Below are 19,392 nucleotides of genomic sequence, written 5' to 3'. Positions count from 1 at the left end.
ATACCGAAGTGTAATATTTTTTCAGTAAATGGAACCATGGCGGGGGTGGGGGGGGGGAGGGGTGCGATTAGCTGATTTATCTTGGAGCGGAAGAGAGATGGGTTGCTGGAGGAAAACAAGGGGACATGGGCTGGCTCCTGAGGGAAAAGGCTGGAAATGTGCGTGCAATATACACTTCACTTGTGACTGGGACGTAATCGCTTCGGAATACTCCTGATCCAGGAAAAGTTCTTCTTGGTGGACAAGTGGCTAGGAAATGGAGTGGGACTAGGAAATCGGGAGGGAGAACATTTGCGGAAAGGAGAGGAAAAGACCCCACCTGGCACCGCAGGTGAGGATGCCAGAGGCAGGACATCTGCAACTGTCACCGCCCCATGCTTTCTACCACCCCACCAGGTCTCATTCCTTGCAGCACCGAAAATGGCCCTTTCTTTGCTCGTGGGTCACTTCCCTGCATCCTCGGATCTGACGTCCCAGCCCATTAACAACCCACCCACAGACACCGGCTGTAAAAAGCTAGGAGTGCCACTGCGCCCAGGGCACGAGTTGATGTGAAGTTTGAGAAACTTATCTGAGCGCGCGCCAAACTAGCTCTGGTCTCTTTCCTTAATCCTACTGCTCCTTTCGTGCTCCTCCACAGTTAGGCGCAGCCCAAGCTTTCCTGCAGGTGACGGTGCCCAAGGGGCACTGACAAGACACCTTTCATGAGCGCAGTGAGCAGATCGGACACTGGGTGCGGGGTTGGGGCTGGCGGGCGCTGCGGCGCGGCCTGGCCGACGGAGTGGGAAGGGGAGCCGCTGACCGCCGGGGCTCGGGTTTAGGCGCCAGGCGCGCCGCTTGCAGTCCCGGCTGCTGGCAGGGGCGGGCGGGCGTGGGCGCGCTGCGTGCGTCCAGCCGGAGATAGGAAGTGGAACTGCGAGCGCATGGCGCGGACTGAGCCGGAGTTTTGGAGGGAGTTCGCATGTGGTCAGCACTGGGCTCCTAAGCCAGCCCCCAGCTCACGTTACACTCTATTTATAACCTCTCAGAGCCGTTTCCCCTTGAAAGCAGTTCTCTGGGACCACCTTCTTTTGGCTTCAACCTCTCCTACTCTTAACATCTGAGTAGCTCGGAGGAAAGCTCCTCCAGGTCCGAGTGTTTATATGTAAAGGAGACTGGCCGCTAGGGCTCAGGACCGGGATTATCCGAGCTCTGCTGAAACGCGGGCGGCTATTGCTTTGGGAGGGGGAAAAGTCACACGGTTTCCAGGGAAAAGTAACAGAGGGTGGTGGCGTTTGGAACCGTCGTGAAGTCTTCTGCCTGGAACCCGAGACTTGCATGCTATGGAACACCCGCTCTTTGGCTGCCTGCGCAGCCCTCACGCCACCGCGCAAGGCTTGCACCCGTTCTCCCAATCCTCTCTCGCCCTCCATGGAAGATCTGACCATATGTCCTATCCCGAGCTCTCCACTTCTTCCTCGTCTTGCATAATCGCGGGATACCCCAACGAGGAGGGCATGTTTGCCAGCCAGCATCACAGGGGGCACCACCACCACCACCACCATCACCACCACCACCACCAGCAGCAGCAGCACCAGGCTCTGCAAACCAACTGGCACCTCCCGCAGATGTCCTCCCCGCCGAGCGCGGCTCGGCACAGCCTCTGCCTCCAGCCGGACTCGGGAGGGCCCCCGGAGCTGGGAAGCAGCCCGCCGGTCCTGTGTTCCAACTCTTCCAGCTTGGGCTCCAGCACCCCGACCGGGGCCGCGTGCCCGCCAGGGGACTACGGCCGCCAGGCGCTGTCACCCGCGGAGGCGGAGAAGAGAAGTGGCGGCAAGAGGAAAAGCGATAGCTCAGGTAAGGGCGCGCCGGGCACTCTCGGCGAAAGGGGGCGGAGTGATGACTGGGAAGATTCTCGCCTAGAGCGAGGCGGCGGTCGTTATGGTACAGGTCTTTCCTCCCTGGCTCCTCGCCGCCAAATTCGGCGAGGCTGCTTTGGTCCTTTTATTTTGGGGGCACGTGTTTCTCCGAGCGCAACACTCAGCCAACTGCGTTAAGCTCTCCAAGATTCAAACTAGTTTACCAGAGCGTTGAGAATAAAGGACAAGTGACAAGTATGTGAAATCGATTGCGAAGCGTGACCTTCCATCTGAGCGATGGGGAGAGGAATGCACCCTGGGATGCAGCGTCCGCTGGCCGTGCGTGCGGGTGCCGTTCCTTGACTTTTCCACTGCAAGTTCCCGACTCTGAGTGGCTAGATTTTTCCCATCGTTAACTGGATTTCCAAATTATTGCTCAATAGTTGGAACTTGCAATGGAACTTGGCAGAGCATATGAGAAAAAAGTTTTCGTTTTTTTTTTTTTTTTTAAATTCTGATTTCAGAGTTCTTTAAATAGCACCCTATTCCAAATGGTAAAAATTTCCCTTTCTTGGGGAAGAAGACAGTCTAGGAATTCAGAGGATTTTAAGGAATGTGTCAGAGAATTGTAACTAAATACATGCTCAGACCCTTGAAGAAAGATGATTCTTAATAGTAGTTGTATTTATGTGATGCTAACCAAAAAGAAAATCTAATTTTTTAAAGTGGAAAGTAAAATTCTCCTCCAGGTGAGTATTATCGGAAACAAGTACTGGGAAACAAACAGCCACCCGGGTAGCGCTGGTACTGTTGGGTGTGCGCAGGAGGCGCAGACCTACTTGGGGATAACTTGAGCCGCCACGCAAAAGGGGAACCTTACTGAATGAGGATGCCTGAAGGCACAGGCTCCCAACTAAATTTTAGCAGTCCAGAGAAACTGGAGTTTTGCAGGCAACTCATCAAAGCCCTGACCTATCTGTATCCTTATGAAATTGTTAAAAGATGCTTTATAATTAAGGAGGTTGTGAGTTTTCTTCTGTAGCTATAGTGCAGCCTGCGTTCCGTCTTTTCGTAAGCTGTCGTTTGTTTAATATAATATTTACATATTTTCTTTCTGTGCGGAATTGGTTTAACAGTCCTGGAAGATAATTCCAGATATTGGTTTGAAAGATTGAAAAATGTCTATCCTTTATAATGCTTTAGGTAAGATCCCACATGAATGACAATGAATGAGCCGCATATTTCATGTTCTTTTACAGCAATGGTATCAGTTATTCTTAAGCGTTAGTATGGGATGGATTCTTCTATCACAAACTTAAAATCTGACTTTTACATTCCAAGGTCGGGTGAACTTCTAATGCCCCATCACAAATTAGTTTATATCCAAGGAAGTTGCCAGCAGTATCACTCATTTTAATGGTTTTTACTAACCATAAGTGAAACACTCTTCAGACAGAGAGTTAAAAGGTTAATCATAGCAAGGTTTCCATCCTCATTAGAAAAAAAAAAAGTCAATTTTAGAATGAGATCATTTTATAGAGTTAGCATTTGATATCAATATAACTTCTCTGGGATAAGAGGATCCGAGGTCAGTTTGGTCAGCGGCACTTTAGCAATTACCAGAAGCTCTTATGTTCATTTTACTTTCTGCAGTGAGAAACCTATGTGATGGATTGTTTCATATGCTTCCTCAACTGAACCAATGCACCTAAGTTTCATAGGGCAAATTGAATAGGCATATGTTATTTTGGTTGAGGAGAAATAAGGAAAGTGGGATCTAAGAACTGGTTCCCTTCAATTATTTTAATAACAACTTTCTTAAGAATATTGGTTATATTAACAGTGCTACCCTCCTTTGGTGGGAAATAACCATATAGCAAAATAAGTTTATTTTTTCATGTTGAAGCTGGTAATTAAAGTCCTGGAAAAACAAACAGAAGTTTTCATCAGCTACATAAAGTATTAGTGGATTACATCTTGAGCGGGAAATACATTTAGTCATCACCAAGGGTAGAATCACTGGGGAGTTAGAATGAACATTTTCTTTGATGGGATATATTGAAAGAACTCTTGGCTATCTAAAAAGAAATATAACAATAGTTTCTGGTTAAATATCTGTATACTCTTTGAAAATAAAATTTAATTAGCCAAATTCGATATTTTAGTTAATTAATATTTGTTAGGTCTTTCGCTAGATTTAAATCCAAGGTAGCTTTTTCCTGGAATGATATTGTATTTGCTCTTCTATAATTTATGTTCACAGCTATTTCATTTCATATTATTATAAGGGCATCTTGAACTAGCAGAAACTAAAGCAAAGTACGAAGTCAATGTAATTTTGGTATATTGTTAACATATATATATCTCATTACTTATAGCACAGTTTTAATGTTTCAGTATTTCCAAAAAATTATATTAAAGTAATTTCTGCACTCTTGAAATTTTAAAATTGTATTAGACAAAACTCATGTCATGCATTATAGAGACCATTTATATTTTGTTAGGCAGTTTATAATTTCTGTGTATTTCTAGGTGAGCGTAAATGTAATACATAAACCCAGGGCAAAGTCGGAACCAAATTCTGTATCCTTGCATCTCATATCCAGATTGTATGAATATGTGTATGTGTGTATGACTGTGTGAAATTCTAATGGAATTTTAAGCCCTGGAAAATACTGGAAAACAACCCCAATATTTATCCATGGTAATGATGCTAAAACTATAATATGTAACATTTTTCAGTGTGCATTTACGTGTGTTCCCCTTCCCAAACACACATGAACACACGCATATACAAACTCAAGAAGTTTAAGGGTCTAGAAGCAAATATTTATGGACTTTAGGCTTCCACTATAGTTTACTAATTGAAAACAACGAAGTTTAATAGAAAATCACACTATTTTTTTATATGTGTTAAGCGTATTTGCAACTTTGAACCTGCTGTGCTTTCCAGCATTATTAGCAAAACCAACATCTGCCATGCCTTCAAAGGAACTCTTAAAAATCAAAACTTTACAACTGTACTTAAAACAATCTATACAAAACAGGTGATTCTGAAAAAATGTCTATAAATAGTGTGAATTACTTAGCTTCAGTTACTTTTGATTGTTCACCAAGCAATGTAGTAGTAAGTATAATACTGCCTACTTTCAGTTAATATCATCAAAATAGATTAATCAATCTAACTTTAGTTTTTATGCAGATAATATACAGTATAAATATGTAAGTATTTTATATTCAAATTAATTAATTTTATAAAAAATCAAAATTATATCAAAAAGGAAGGGAGTGATTCGGGGGTAGTGATTTTACAAGGTTTTGAATCATATTAGATTCTTGTAAAATTGTAAATATTTTATTATAGCTACAAGATCATAAAATACCTGTTGTCAAATTATGTCTGTCTGTATGCCTGGCTCTGCAGAATGATACACAAGTATTATGTTAATATGCTAGAAATTAAATACAGAGTAATGTCGTACCTACCCTAACTCTAGAATTATATTACACTTTTTTCTTGATATTTCTATCGTCATGTTTTCTGAAAGAAAAAAAGTTACTTTATTATTCATCTCTGTGTTACTGGATGATGACTTTTTAGCATTTGCTTTAGAATTTAAAATACAGTCTTTGGATATGGATGATTATAGGACAGTATTGAAGAAATTAAGGGCCTCCAATCTATGGAATTTAAAAAGTACCATTTTCAGTCTTTTTCTTGGAGTGGTAGATTAATTTTAGGTGTGAACATTTTTAAACGATGACTTGAGATAAAAAAACTGCTAAGTACCATTGACCTACATGAGTGTTCTCAAATGATTACACTCAAAAGTCAAGAGCAGCAACTCGTTTAGAATCATGGCACTTTATTGTGGAAAGTCAGCAATGGATGGAAGGAAGAATGCAAATAAATACTGAAATAGTTCCCATTTCTCCATAAATATCTTTATTTATAGTTGATTTGAAAAGGAAAAGCATCAAATGTAATACATGACACTGCTAAAACTTTCATTTGGGTTAAAAAGCCTTTACCAAGTATTTAAAATTTTGATCTTTGTTTACAGTAATTATCAATGGAAACAATTATGTTGGCACACAGTAAGCTGATCGCCACTAATAAACTGAAAAACATATTTTAAACATTACCTTGTTTGTCTGTGTTTGAAAACATAGACCCTTCATCACAGCGTTGGAATTTATAATAACATAATTTTTATTATAAGACCTAAACAGTCTTAAGAAATTAATTTTAAACAAAAATAAAATAACAGTAGGGACAATCCATCCCCTTAGAATCAGAGAAACTTGAGAGACTAATTCTATATTTAGTAGAAGAATTAACTTTTTTTTTTTTAAGAAATAACCTATGTGTGAATTAATAGCTGAATTATGTAAAAAAGAATCCCCACATATAAACCTATTGCATGTATTTAGCCTAGTAATGGTGCCAGTTTTATTCATTTACTATATTAAAATATATATATGCTGGGAAATTTCATTAATTTACTGTATTAAAAATGGCAGCCGGAAACACACAAAAAAATGTGACGGCTTTTTAGATTTTCATTTCAAATGAAAATAAACAATATAATACAATAATATATTTTAGTTTTAGGCTGTGTTATAATATAGTTTAGTTTTAGACTGTGTTCACTTCAGTAATTTATTTTTAAAATTTAAGAGTGAGGTTTTTTTCCCAGGAATTGCTATAATTATTACAAACATTTACGAGTGATAAATGATAAGGGTGAAAAGATATTAGCAAATAAAATACACACAGGAATTCCTTAACTAGTATTTGTTGACTTAATAGTTGTGGATGATTTATCTCTCGTTTTTTTTGTATTTTTGCCATGTTGTTTTTTATAATAATAAAAAATTTTGTGAGGAAAATATATTAGCAAGTGAAGTAAGACTATCAGGAGTAGAATTCTTTCCCACTTGATTGTAATCATAAAATAAGAAGGATTAATTATTGAGTGGCCAGCTAAATTACATTTCCTGGATTATTGTATTGGTGACTGATTTCAATGGTTTCATTAAAAAAAAAAAAAAAAAAGATAAAACACAAACCAAAACCAAAGTCCACAAACTAGAAATTGTATTAGATATGATGTGTTTACTATTTTTCATATTTAAACAGCAAAACACATTTTATTGTCACAACTTATTTCTCTCATGTGTTTTAGTCATTAATACGGTTTAGTTATCAATAATAAGCTTTTTGTAAAGTTTATAAAGAAAATCAAACACTAACATTTTTCCTATTTTTGTTATGATACTTTTATGATTATTTATTGGAATAGCTGTATCAAACCGAAACCCCCAAATAGAGATGGAGTAACACAATAAAGAAAAATGAGTTACAACACTCTCTCATTCTCCACACTACTTCTAAATCATAGTCATCGGTGAGGTTCAAAATTCAACTGGAGGAAACCTTGTAGAATATTTTATTACTCTCGTGAAGTAAAACTTAAAATAGTAAACGTCATTTTAGATCCCAGGCTTCAATTTGCATTACCTGTGTAGAGGCAGAAGTAACTTAAATTGGATCCCCTTTCCTCTAATGATTTTCTACTTACATTACAAAAATGTAAGGAATTTATTTTCCCTTTAAGGAATTGTGTTAGATAGTATTTTCTGATACAAAGTAATAAATAATATATCTATTAATCCATTTGTATAAATTTCAGATGTTTTTTCATACTTCAGAGTAAATATTTCTTTTTAAAACCTTTTGAAATACTTCTTACTAAATTAACTGAGAATTACTTGGTAAAAATATACCTTTGTTTGGAATTGATTGGGTCAATTATTAATATTCCTTTATATTTGGAATTTTAAATATACAATTAAAGTCCCCTTATCCATGAAACCTTTATTTATAATGTCACATTTTCCACAACAATATAATATTTCTGAATTTAACGTGTTACTGCCTGCAAATTTGGTACTTTTTTTGGTACCAAATTTGGTACTTTGGGTAATTTTTGGTACAAATTTGGAATACTGATTTTCATAGGGCTCTGAAATTATTTTATGATATGCTTTTTGATCTCTTCCATGTGCATATGAATAAGAAAAATCAGGTGAAATCTGTATTAATAAGTACACATTTTTGGAAGGGGTTTGTATGGGGAAAATTCTTTCAAAAATAATTACTTTGCTCTCTATACTATGTAGATTTTAAAATTAATAAATTTAATCTTCAGTTTATCTGATATTATACATATGTTACTTTTCAAAGTTAGCATTTCCTTAAAAGTTTAATACTTCTAAAATATTTGTGTATTTTGGTGACTTAATTCTTATATCCTTGGAGTTTTTAGTTTTATTGCAAATATAAGTTTAGTAGGTAGTAACTTGTAGTAGCGAAAATGTTAGGGTTTTGTTTAAAGATTTAAATTCAGAAATCATTGCTCTTCAAAATTTCATAGAATCAATTCGATTAGAATGTTTCAAATGTATTGGGTTGGGCAAAAAGTTCGTTCGGGTAAGATGTCACAGAAAAACCCGAACGAACTTTTTGGCCAAGCCAATATTTAAATATCCTAGTGTTTGTTTTCATAAGCCTTCTTTCTAAGATGTTATAGGTATGTTTCTTGAAGCTAGATAGACTGTATTGGTTTAAACTGTAAATATAAGGTGTTTATTTTTTATAGTTTTTAGTCCCTACTGTATTTTAATAGAAAGGTTAATGGTATAAAAAAACAGTGAAGGTGCTGAATTAACTAGGACATGCAGCTACACTTAAAGCACACTGTATACATATAGCTGATTCACTTTGTTATGCAGCAGAAACTAACACAACATTGTAAAGAAATTATACTCCAGTAAAGGTGTTAAAACAATAAAATACAATAAACATTAAAAAATAATTATTTATATAAATGTATATATACACTAACAGATAGAATTTCAAATTTAATTTCTTCATAACAGATCATCTGAACTAAAGTATCCACATTAGAGATGATAATACGATGTTAAATGTTCTAGTTACAGAATAAAATATTAAGTTTGAAGCATATACGGCTGTGTGGAGAGTCCAACAGGCTGAAGTTGATAATCAGTGCTAGTCATAAAATCAAATCTGCCAACTCCTTGCAGTTTCTGTTTTCTTTTGTTTTTCTCTCCACACATTTCAAGAGATTTTATAATGCTGCAAGAAAAAAAAAAAATCCCAGTTATCTTACATGACTGTGGGCAAGAAAATGATTAAGATGAAGTCATCTCTCTCTCAGGCTCTGTGGAAACCTAGAGGAGAGTCCAGCTTGGGTTGGTGGATGCCAGTAGAATTTTAAAGGCCTAGAGTTTTGCTCTTTGAAAATATAGCCTTAAAGCTTTGCCAGAAATAACACCCAAATAAAAACTTATTTTTGCAAATGATAGTTATTTGCAAGTGTAGTGGTGAAATATATTCGGTGTCTGTATAGGCGGCTTCTTACAACTTTCTGGACTGCACAGGGAACTTTTGGATGAGTATTCTTAGCCTCCTGAAAAACTAGCAAACTAAACTGAGGTGTATTCTTATTCGTTTAAAAAAATGTATAAAATGGCCAATGACTCTTATCAAATAAACAATGAATACCAAGTAAATTTCACAAAAGATTGATTTTATTTTGTTAGTTAAAATACACAGCTCAGGAAAATAGAATTGTGCCGTCAAAAACTTACTGGGAACTAAATTGATAAATAGTAGCTTTGATTTTGTAGGATGCCAGTAATTTAGCAAATGGCTTTCACATTTTAAGAACCATTCAAAGAGAGCTTTACTCCCAACTGAATACATTGACTTTTAAGTGATATCTCTCTTATTTAATATTTTCAAAAGTAAAATGAGTTTTCAGTATTTTTAATGTCTTTAACAATGAAAATCTCCCCAACTACAGGCTACATTTACTTTGGTTTTTTTTCCTTATTTGTAGTATAAATGGGTCTGGATGCATTCAACCAGAGACTAGCTACATGTAAACTACTAAGAAAGGCTGAAATGACAGGAAAACCAGAGGTTAGGCACCCAAATTTAGGGGCCTGCTGCCACACACATTTCCAGGATTACTATCTTTTGAACATTTACCTTCAAAATTCAGGGACTTGTGGAGGCCTTTTCTTCCAGAATTATTCTTTGTTCCTAGAAGTAGAGCACCCCATTTTTTCTTGGATACCCAGATGTTTGGGAAAATAAGAAGAAACAGCAATGCTATTTTTTTTTTTTTTGCATTTTTAGTCAGTTCATAGATCACAAAGGGTTTATCTTATTTCTTTTTAATCCTATTAGACAAGAAAATAGGTGGCACACCCATAGCAATAACTGAAGAGAGGTTGATGGTGACTATTTAATGGCGGGCAGTGTGTCGAGAAGCAACAGGATGGGGAATCACTCAGGGCCCGCCCACAATTGGAAAACATTAGCGCCTGTAAACCTGACAAAATAGAGGGAGCTTTTACACGAATCTGGAATCCAGTAAGAGCAGCAGGACAGAAGCCTTCCAGCAAAGTTGGGACTTCGGGTGGAAGATTGCAGCTAATCTCAAATATCATGCAGTAGCCTCTCTTCATGCCTTCCCATCTCCTTCTGTTGCCTCCCATTGGCCAGATATAATCAGAATATAGAGAAGCAGATCGCAGAATTCTCGGTGGATAAAATCCATAGAAGTCAACCTAAAGGAATGCAGGCCATAGAAGAGAAATGTCAAGAGTTGATCTGGGAGAACACAACCGATCCTTCTGTCTCTTCTAACTATGGTTTAACTTCTCTGTAGCGTAGTTTCCTAAAAATTAAAGTGAGTCAGTAAACATAAAGTACTTAAAACAATGTCTGGCTCAGTAAGTGTTGTTATTTTTATCTTCTGTCAATGTAAGTGCAATTATGTTGTGGGTATACACCATCTGAAAACAATCTCTGTCTTATGTTGCCTGTTTATTTGTATCTCACTGCTAATATTACTGTAGGAAATGTTGCTTGCCTGAGATTGCTATTTAAAATAATCTGCAACTGTCCCTAGAATTATGTCGCATGCCATTTTCCTGAAATGTAGGATGAGTTTTAGACCAAGCTGAGTAAGAGACTCAAGTTTCCTTCACTTAATAACCCTTAAGATTCCCATTCTTTCCCCCTTTTTGTTTGGACATCTCCTAACCTTTCTCAAATGTCTCCTACCACTTCTCCATCAAACACCTGTTTTCAAGAGGAATGTACAAAGGGGTATTTAGTCAAGAGGGAACAGAACTTAAACCAGAGGGTTTTAAATATGAAAATAAAATATCAGGTCTCTCTTGCTGTTGCTAACTAGGAAGTTGGACTTGACATTTTTCTGCTGTGTTATAAAGTTCATTGCTGAGAGAATTTACATATTATAGACCTTTGTTTTTTTTGATGGTTCCATTTGGAGACCCTCATGAATGGTATGTATGCAAATGCTACAAAAAACTAAAAATGTATTATATCTCACATAAAATGCATAAAAACAGTTTTGTAATGGTGATAAGTTAGTTTTTCAAAGGAAATGATTATTTATTTGTTTGTGTATTTATTTATATTTAATAAATTCCTGAGAATTATTGCTTAGGTTGAGGCAATAGAGAACAAAACCCGCCCAAGTTGTAAGTCCTGGGTGATTGGCTAGTTTCATTCTATTTAGCTTAGTCACCTCCCCTATGCCCACAGTTTAATGTGGCAAATTCAGAAATGTATTTCAGAGAGACTTTAGATTATTATATGTGATGGTCTGTGGCAGTTGCTTTTGAATAAATAGCAGAATCAAATACTATATTAAAATTCTAAATGTCAAGAGCTAACTCTTTCAAAGCTCTTAGATTGACAGCAATTTAATCCCTAAAATGAGAGAGTTTTAAAGGACTATTGATTACTTCTCTGCTAGATAATGGGAGGGCTGAGAGGTGGTAGGGACAGGGGTACAGGAAGGAAACAAAACATTACATGTTCAGTAATACACGGAAGCGACAAGAAAGAGCCAACTTCATCAACTATTTCGTTCCTCTTGGGTTTCAAGGGTAGGCTTGATTTGTCAGTTTTCTAAATCGATAATGTTTCAACAGATAATTAGAATCAGAATTATCAAGACACCAGAAGAGACCCAAGGCATCACGCAGTTCAATTAATGTATTTTCTAGATGAGAGAATGCACCCAGAGAAGTTGAGTAATGTCTGTGCACTCAGCCAAGTAGTACCAACTGAACTTCCATATCTTAACTTCAGCCTAGTGCCCTTAAAAGGAAAATCTCATATCATATTTTGAAACTTTAAGTTTTTAGTCTTCCCAGTGAAAGTAAATTTCAGCTCATTTAAAATGTTGGCTACTGCTTTTGAGTGAATACAAATTTGGCAAAATGCTTTACCTGGGTGTAAACTACCTCTCTCTGAATCTGAATTTATGATGACCTCGGTCATTTTTCATTCTTGTTTTATAAATATGAACACTGTTATTCTTTCTTAGCTTCAGTTTTCTGATGACGTAGTTCTTGCTATGGGTTACCATTGTGCCTGCATATTTTTGACACCTTGTACGATAAACCATAGCATTTTAAAGTTTGATATATGGTAATGTGCAGATGGACTTTGCTATATGATATCTATAAGTAATAAGTATTTATATAAAGGGAATCATATTTTGGGTAGCCATTTGTGAACTGAAGAATCTGTCTCCTGTTTTAAAATGTTTAATGCAATACTAGTAGATTTTATTTAATTGGGCTTTACCTATAACATATTTGCATTTTGTGTGCAATGTAATAAATAGCTACAAGTAGACACCAAGCAACTTTCCCTTGTCTCAAGTCTTAACTTTAACTCCATTTTAAAATAATTATTGATCTTATTTTTTAATTGAATGCAATCTTTTTTTTGCCCAGAAGATACTACAAAATGTTAATGATTGACCATTTTTTGCCTTTGCTAACCAGATGTGCTGTTGTTTCTCCTCCTGTTCTGCTGACACCCATTTTCCCCATCATCTGTAAACACCAGACCCATGTGCTTCTCCCCAGTACAGTGAACCATATAACCTCTGGAACACTCTAACACCAACCTCTCATGGTAATTCCAGATCCTTAGTTCTTACTAGACCCTCGAAAACAAAATTAAACATAAAATATACAGTTGGTTCTTCCAAGAATTTTTTTCCTCTTTCGTCTAAACACAACTCTATTTCCAAAGTGATAAAAAATAATTCCTCTTCTACCTAGTTCATTTTAATTTAAAGTCAAAATCCCTTCATGTTAATGGTCTCAATTGATGATTTTCCACTCCTTTTCCACTAGACTTAAATTCAAAGTCAGTCATGCCGCCTTTTCCTACACAGCTCAGGCCAAATCCATTCTATTGCATATCATTCTATATTGTTTTTTGCACTTAATTTTGTTCTCTCTCCAGGATTTCTGATGTAGCTCTCTCTTCCAAATATCTTTACTTCTGCTCATTCTTCCCTAATGAAATCCTACATTCAACATATAGTAATATTTCGACTTTGTCATTCCTCTTCTTGGAATTCTGCATTAAACTGAAAGTATTCTACACTGACAATATGAATGTTTAATTATAGGCTTTGATGCATATGCATGGAGTGGCTAATGGTCGTCAATGATATACCACTAGGTTTTACTTGTACTGCTTCTTGTGTGCAACTACTTTTTGTTTAATATCATTTATATCTAATTATGTTATATATTACATATAATTAAATATATAATATAATCTCATACATATTACATATATAATCTGATAGATATATTTAGAGCAGTTTTTTTCTGGCAAAGTCATCTTTCATTTAGTCTTTGGAATACAATGTGAAATGTTACTTTAAAACTGTGTTCTGATAATTCCTAATGTGGGTACCTAAATATATATAGTCATAATTGCATTCAAGAATTGTTCCCACAAGATTTTCTGCATCTTCCATTTGACAAGACATGCTACATATTACTTACTATCCAATTTCTTTTGCTAAAAATTTAGAGATATATATTAATGGGATTCCATCTACAATCTCCCAACTCAGTCATTAAAGGCTTTGTTGACCAGCTGGGCCAGTTTTGTTGATATTGATTTTGCTTTTTTTTTTTAACCAATATTTCCTCAATAAACTTGTTTATGTCTACCCCTTTTAAAAAAGTTTATTATTTTTAGAAAATTGTATAATCACATATAGTTGTAAGAAATAATACAGAGGGATCTCAATACCCTTTACTTAGTTTTCCCCAGTGTTAATGTTGTAATACAGTTATATAACCACGAACTGACATTGATAAAATCCACTAATCTTATTCAGATTTCACTAGTTCTATTGCACTCTTGTGTGTATGTGTGTATGTGTGTGTGTATTTAGCTCTATACTGCCTGCCAGATTTATTTTGTATTTTGATTCTGAAACCTGTAGTATCTTTTTCCAATATGTATTTATTATTTTCATTAATATACAGCTTGTGACACCTTCTCAGGTCAATACCACCCTAAGCTAATCACTGCATTTCTCTTACCACATTAATGTCTGTATTCTGCATAACAACACAGTTAAATTTGCTGTTTTATTTCACGTGTCTCTAGTCTTTGATTTGAATTACATGTATTCCCAAAGAAAAAGTCTATCTTCTTTTTCTTTTAATGTGGTATCCAGCATTAGAATAGGTGCATAGAAGTGCTTGGGAAATCCCATTTGTGGCATAGAAAATGCTTCACTAATGTTGAATGAATTGTTTGTATCAGGGGTTTTCTGAGACTCTTGGTTCCAGGATTCTAGTAGTTGGGCAAATTCAGAAGATTGTTGGTCAATCCATAAGGGAGTTTAATGAATATTGACTTTAAGTAATTATCTGTATTTGTTTCTGAATGATTTTTATGGATGCTTTCTAAAGTGAAATACCTTTGATTACATGGCATATATTTACCATTTGTGAATTAATCGAGACAAAAATAAATACTCATTTATTAGAAACTTTATTATAAATCAGCGAAAATCATCTACATTTTAAAACGTAAGGTGCATATACTTTCAACAATTTAGTGATTGTTAAGCCCAGTTTCCCATTACCTAATGTATAGAAATGTCTCATTCCATTATTTTGGGGTGAGGCGAGATTCTATGAACATTCTGTGCAGTTATGCTGTGAATTGTTGAGCTTTTGCACATTACATACAACCAAGTAATCATAGTATTTAAAATGTCTGTCTCACAAAGCCAAAAAATTAAATTAAACTTGAAATTATCAGGCAATTGGGGAAAATATGGAGTATTGATCAATCAGTATTGTAGTGTTGGATAGTGGCACAAATGGTGATTTGAAAATGAAGATGGATAATTTTCAAATTTTTCAAGTACACTGAATTTTAAAAAAGAAATGAAAAATCCCTTTTCTGAGTGCCTTGATACAGTGATGCTGATTCCATCCATGATGCCTCAGCCTGTATCATTCTGCTTTAAGTATGACTGGTTAACCAGATTCAAAGAATGGTATGTGATTAGAGAATGTGGATCCAAGACACTGACAAGTGACCACACGTGAGGTGGTCTGGCTAGTAAGGAAAGAGCAACGACAGTGAGAAGTGGGCAGGCTAAAAAAAAATCATCTCACTTGTGGTTTTGAGCTTAGTCACACATCACATGAACTGTCTCATGAAAAGAAAGTTTGCAGTAAGTCTACTTATGCAAGTAAGTTAGCATTTATTTCTGTAAAAGAGGTAAAATTAATCCATATTGTAAAACATTTTGACAATTTTTTAAAAAATCTGTTATTCATGACTCTGATACTGATTCTATTTTAACAATTCCTTCAGCTCATAAGAAAAATAACTTTCAGATTTTCCATGCTTCTGGACCTTTTCATTAACATGGTATCATGAGATTACTTTATTCAGACCAGTAACTCTCAACACTGATGTTACATTGGAATGATCTGGGCACTCTTAAAAAATTCTTGTGCCTCATAGAGTATGATTAAGTTAATCTAGAGCAGAGCTGGAATTTTTAAAACTTTATAATGGAAAATTATATCATTAAAAGAATAGAGATAATAGTATAATGAACCCTCAGGTGCCCATCATGTTCAATATAGATCAACACGTGGCAAATCTTAACTCATTTATACCATTCCATTCCTCCCTTACCTTGTCCCAATTACTTTGAAACAAATCTCAGATTTCTTGTTATTTCATCTGAACACTGATACTTTTATAAAGCTCTCAAGTGATTCTAATGTATAGCCAAGACAGAGAACTACCAATAGAATACTCTTGTTTCTAGGTTAAAAAGCTATGAGGGGCAGGGACTCTGTATTCTAAATCTTACCCTTTTCTGCCCATGGAGAGCAATGTTAGACCCGGTCGCTCAATAAAATATTACACATTTCCTAGAAATGGTCATTTGTATATCTCTGTTTATCACCAATAGTCATAATACTCTCCTATGCTGTGTAGTATGGTAGCCGCTAGCCATATATGACTATTTAAATTTTAAGTAATTAAAGTTAATTAAATTTAAAAACCAGTTCCTTTGTATCAGTAAACACATTCCAAATACTCACTAGCCACGTGTGGCTAATTGGCTAATGTATTGAACAGTGCAGATATAGAACATTTCAATCTGTTAGAAAGTCCACTTGAACAGTGCTTCTAGACAAAAAGACAAACTTTCTGACTCTTTGGCTATTGAAAGAGTCATCAAGGATGGGAACCTTCTCAAGTAGAGAAAGAGATAATGAGAATTCAAATACCACACAAAGCCAAATTCAGTTAAAAGTATAGCTGTAAAAGTTGAAAAATATCTGAAATTAAAATGTAAGGAGCATTACTTTGCTAAAAGATTTCTTGGATAAATGCTTGCTTTACTCAACCACATGTTTACTAAAATAAAATACATTCATGGTTTTGAAAAGGCCAAAGTGTACCTTAAAATAATGGTTAATTAAACATAATGTGTAATGTGGGATTTGGGCAGTTACCAAAATAAAAGCAAAATGAGAGATGTTAAAATTGTTGAATTATAAATGCAGAATTAAAACGAAGTAAATCACAACATAATGATGAATGTGAACGTAAAAAATAATAGAATTTTGGAAGTGGGAAGGCAAACAATGAAAACATATTCAAAAATGTAAGGTCAACTAGGGAGATTCTTCCAGGCCTCTTGAGGAATAGGGAGGAGAACATTTTTCTGGGAACGGGTGGGGAACATGCCAGGAATTAGGCTAGATTTTCCAGGGGGAAAGTATGAAAACTTAATAGAATCAGACAGTGGCAATTAATGACAAAGAATTATTAACTTTTAAAGCCTCTCAAAAGATTTGGTCTTTTATAGTCCCTGGTATGAATTCCAGAATTGCAAGTCAGGTAGCTGACAAACAGAAGAGTGTATTAGAGAAGATTTTTAACTTTGGGGGAAGAAAATGAGGATAAAATATTCATCTTGGCATTAGCAAAGAGCAAATGCAAGGAAAAGTGAAGTATAGGGAGTCTCACATCTGTCCTGTGAACCATCTGGGCCTGTTTGGCTGCAGCCATACATTACACAATTAAGCTGCCAACCGCAGAGTTTTGAATATGTGGGAAGCAGGACTATTCATCAGCGGATTCATTTTTAATAGAGATTAATTAGTAACTAATTGATGATTGAACTGCTGGCAATTTATGGGAGAAAAGGCAATATTAATACTACATATTAAGCAAAGATCTCACTGGATACTTTCATGTTAGAATTTATGAGTTGAGAGTGTATATTCATGTAGGAAAATGTAGAAAAAGTGTTAATGATTGTGTTCAGACTATCTTAGGAACACAAAAAAAACAAACATATATATTATAGCACTGGGCCAAGCATACGTAAGTGTCCAGGCAACTCTCACTGTTTTTTGAGAGGTTTTGGAATAGAATCAGGCCAGACCAAATGTAATTTGTAATAAAGTGTTATTGGCAGTGTAGAAGAAGAGTAAAGAAAACATTTTAGTAGTTTTCAGTGAGCGAAATTTTGTATTGAAAATTTGCTCATAAGATGTTGGTGGCCATTGGTGTGTAAATGTGTGGATGTGATCATCTCTGTTACTAACGGCAATTGGTTTTTTACTTTAGATGAATAAATCTTAGTTTTTGCCAGTTAAAAAAAAAAGGGTGCTTTTTCCATGGACCCAGTAATAGAGATAAGGGGTTATATTTTTATGAAAACCAGAGAGAAGAAAGAGTCTGCATTGGCAAAGCATCTCTATTTAACAAAGAGCATCGCTAATTAAGGAATGTTAGCTAAATGCAATAGAGTTGAATGGATGTTAGTACACAGTAGAAATAGGTGACTTCCAGCTTGAATGGTTTTACCTTGACAACTCAGGTTGTGAGAAAGCCAAACTAAACCAATAGGAAATTTAAATATGTTATTACAAGTGGGTGGAATAAAGAGGTTCCACAATTTAACTGTGTCCTGAAGAGGTGCTGAATGAGGGAGGGGCTGCTTCACAGAAGAGTCACAAGCAGAACTATTATTAAGGGATGTTCTTCATGAGGTAGTTGTGCTATTCTCAGTTCAGCTATAAATACCCTCACATTTTGTCTACCTTTCTCCTAATATTAGAAACAAAAACCAAAACACAGAAAGTTCTCATTTTACATTTTCTGATAGAATTATACTTCTTTTTGAACCACCTATTAACCTTAGGAAGCAGCATTAGTATTTTAGATAAAGCTGAAATCCTTACAAACAAGTAACTCAGAGAACGACTATCTAGATAAATGGTAATTAGTATCAAATTGTAGCCTATCCTCCCCCTGCCCCCATAAACACACAGGACACACACACCAATGCCATAGGTATTTCAGTAGCCTCATAATTCACAAACTCAGACATAACTCATTAAATGAGTACTCTGTGCAAGGGACTTGGTTCCGTGGTGTGGGTACACTGATACGAATAGAACACCTTGAGGTTTCTGGAGGGGTCCATAGCATAGTAGGGAAGGCAAAGATGGAAACAACTAGATGCAGCAATATAATAGAAGAAATAATAATGTAGCAAAGGTGATGAAAACATCCTGAGAAATCCAGGAAGGTTTCAGAAAGTGCATGACACCTTCCTCAATTCCTCTCATTTCTTACTTCTCCCTTCTGAAGCCATGAGTACCTAAAAATCTATTAAACTGTGGCCTGGATCAGATCACCCTTGGAGAAAAATATGAGTATCCTAGTTGACTATTGAAGATATGAAATGCAGAGTAGGTTTTGGGCTCCTGGGATCCTGCACAAAATCATGCACAAGAGTCCCTAGGACACTCATATCCATATCCTTAATCTTTATGATTTAAGCATTCATTTGTCTTATGCACCAAGGTTTGTGGGGCAGTAATTGATTGCACATAGCTAAATTTTGTAATTCAAAAATTTTATCCCCAGGTTATTATTTGCTAGAATCACAGTGAAAGGTAAAAGATGCTAGCTGGTTAAATATATATGCTGTATTATACTTGGCATGATATCGATGTTATCTTGATAAGGCAGGAGAGGATTAGGCCCATGGAGGATGTTGTGGAGTACATTTATAGGCATGACTGTGATGTT

At 35.8% G+C, this 19,392-nt stretch overlaps 1 protein-coding gene across 1 annotated transcript in view; it reads left to right on the top strand.

Annotated features, from left to right (window-relative positions):
• The first annotated feature begins 979 nt into the window (after positions 1-979).
• MEOX2 (mesenchyme homeobox 2) overlaps positions 980-19,392 on the top strand; it is a 64,853-nt gene continuing 46,440 nt past the window's right edge. Inside the window, exon 1 of the mRNA XM_036864434.1 lies at positions 980-1,836. Coding sequence (XP_036720329.1) covers positions 1,323-1,836 — 514 coding nt within the window. The 5' untranslated portion in view covers positions 980-1,322. The remainder of the gene's footprint in view (positions 1,837-19,392) is intronic.

This window comes from Balaenoptera musculus, chromosome 9 (assembly GCF_009873245.2).
Source record: "Balaenoptera musculus isolate JJ_BM4_2016_0621 chromosome 9, mBalMus1.pri.v3, whole genome shotgun sequence".
Classification (NCBI taxonomy): Eukaryota; Metazoa; Chordata; class Mammalia; order Artiodactyla; family Balaenopteridae; genus Balaenoptera; species Balaenoptera musculus.
This window is presented reverse-complemented; position numbering and strand designations above follow the sequence as displayed.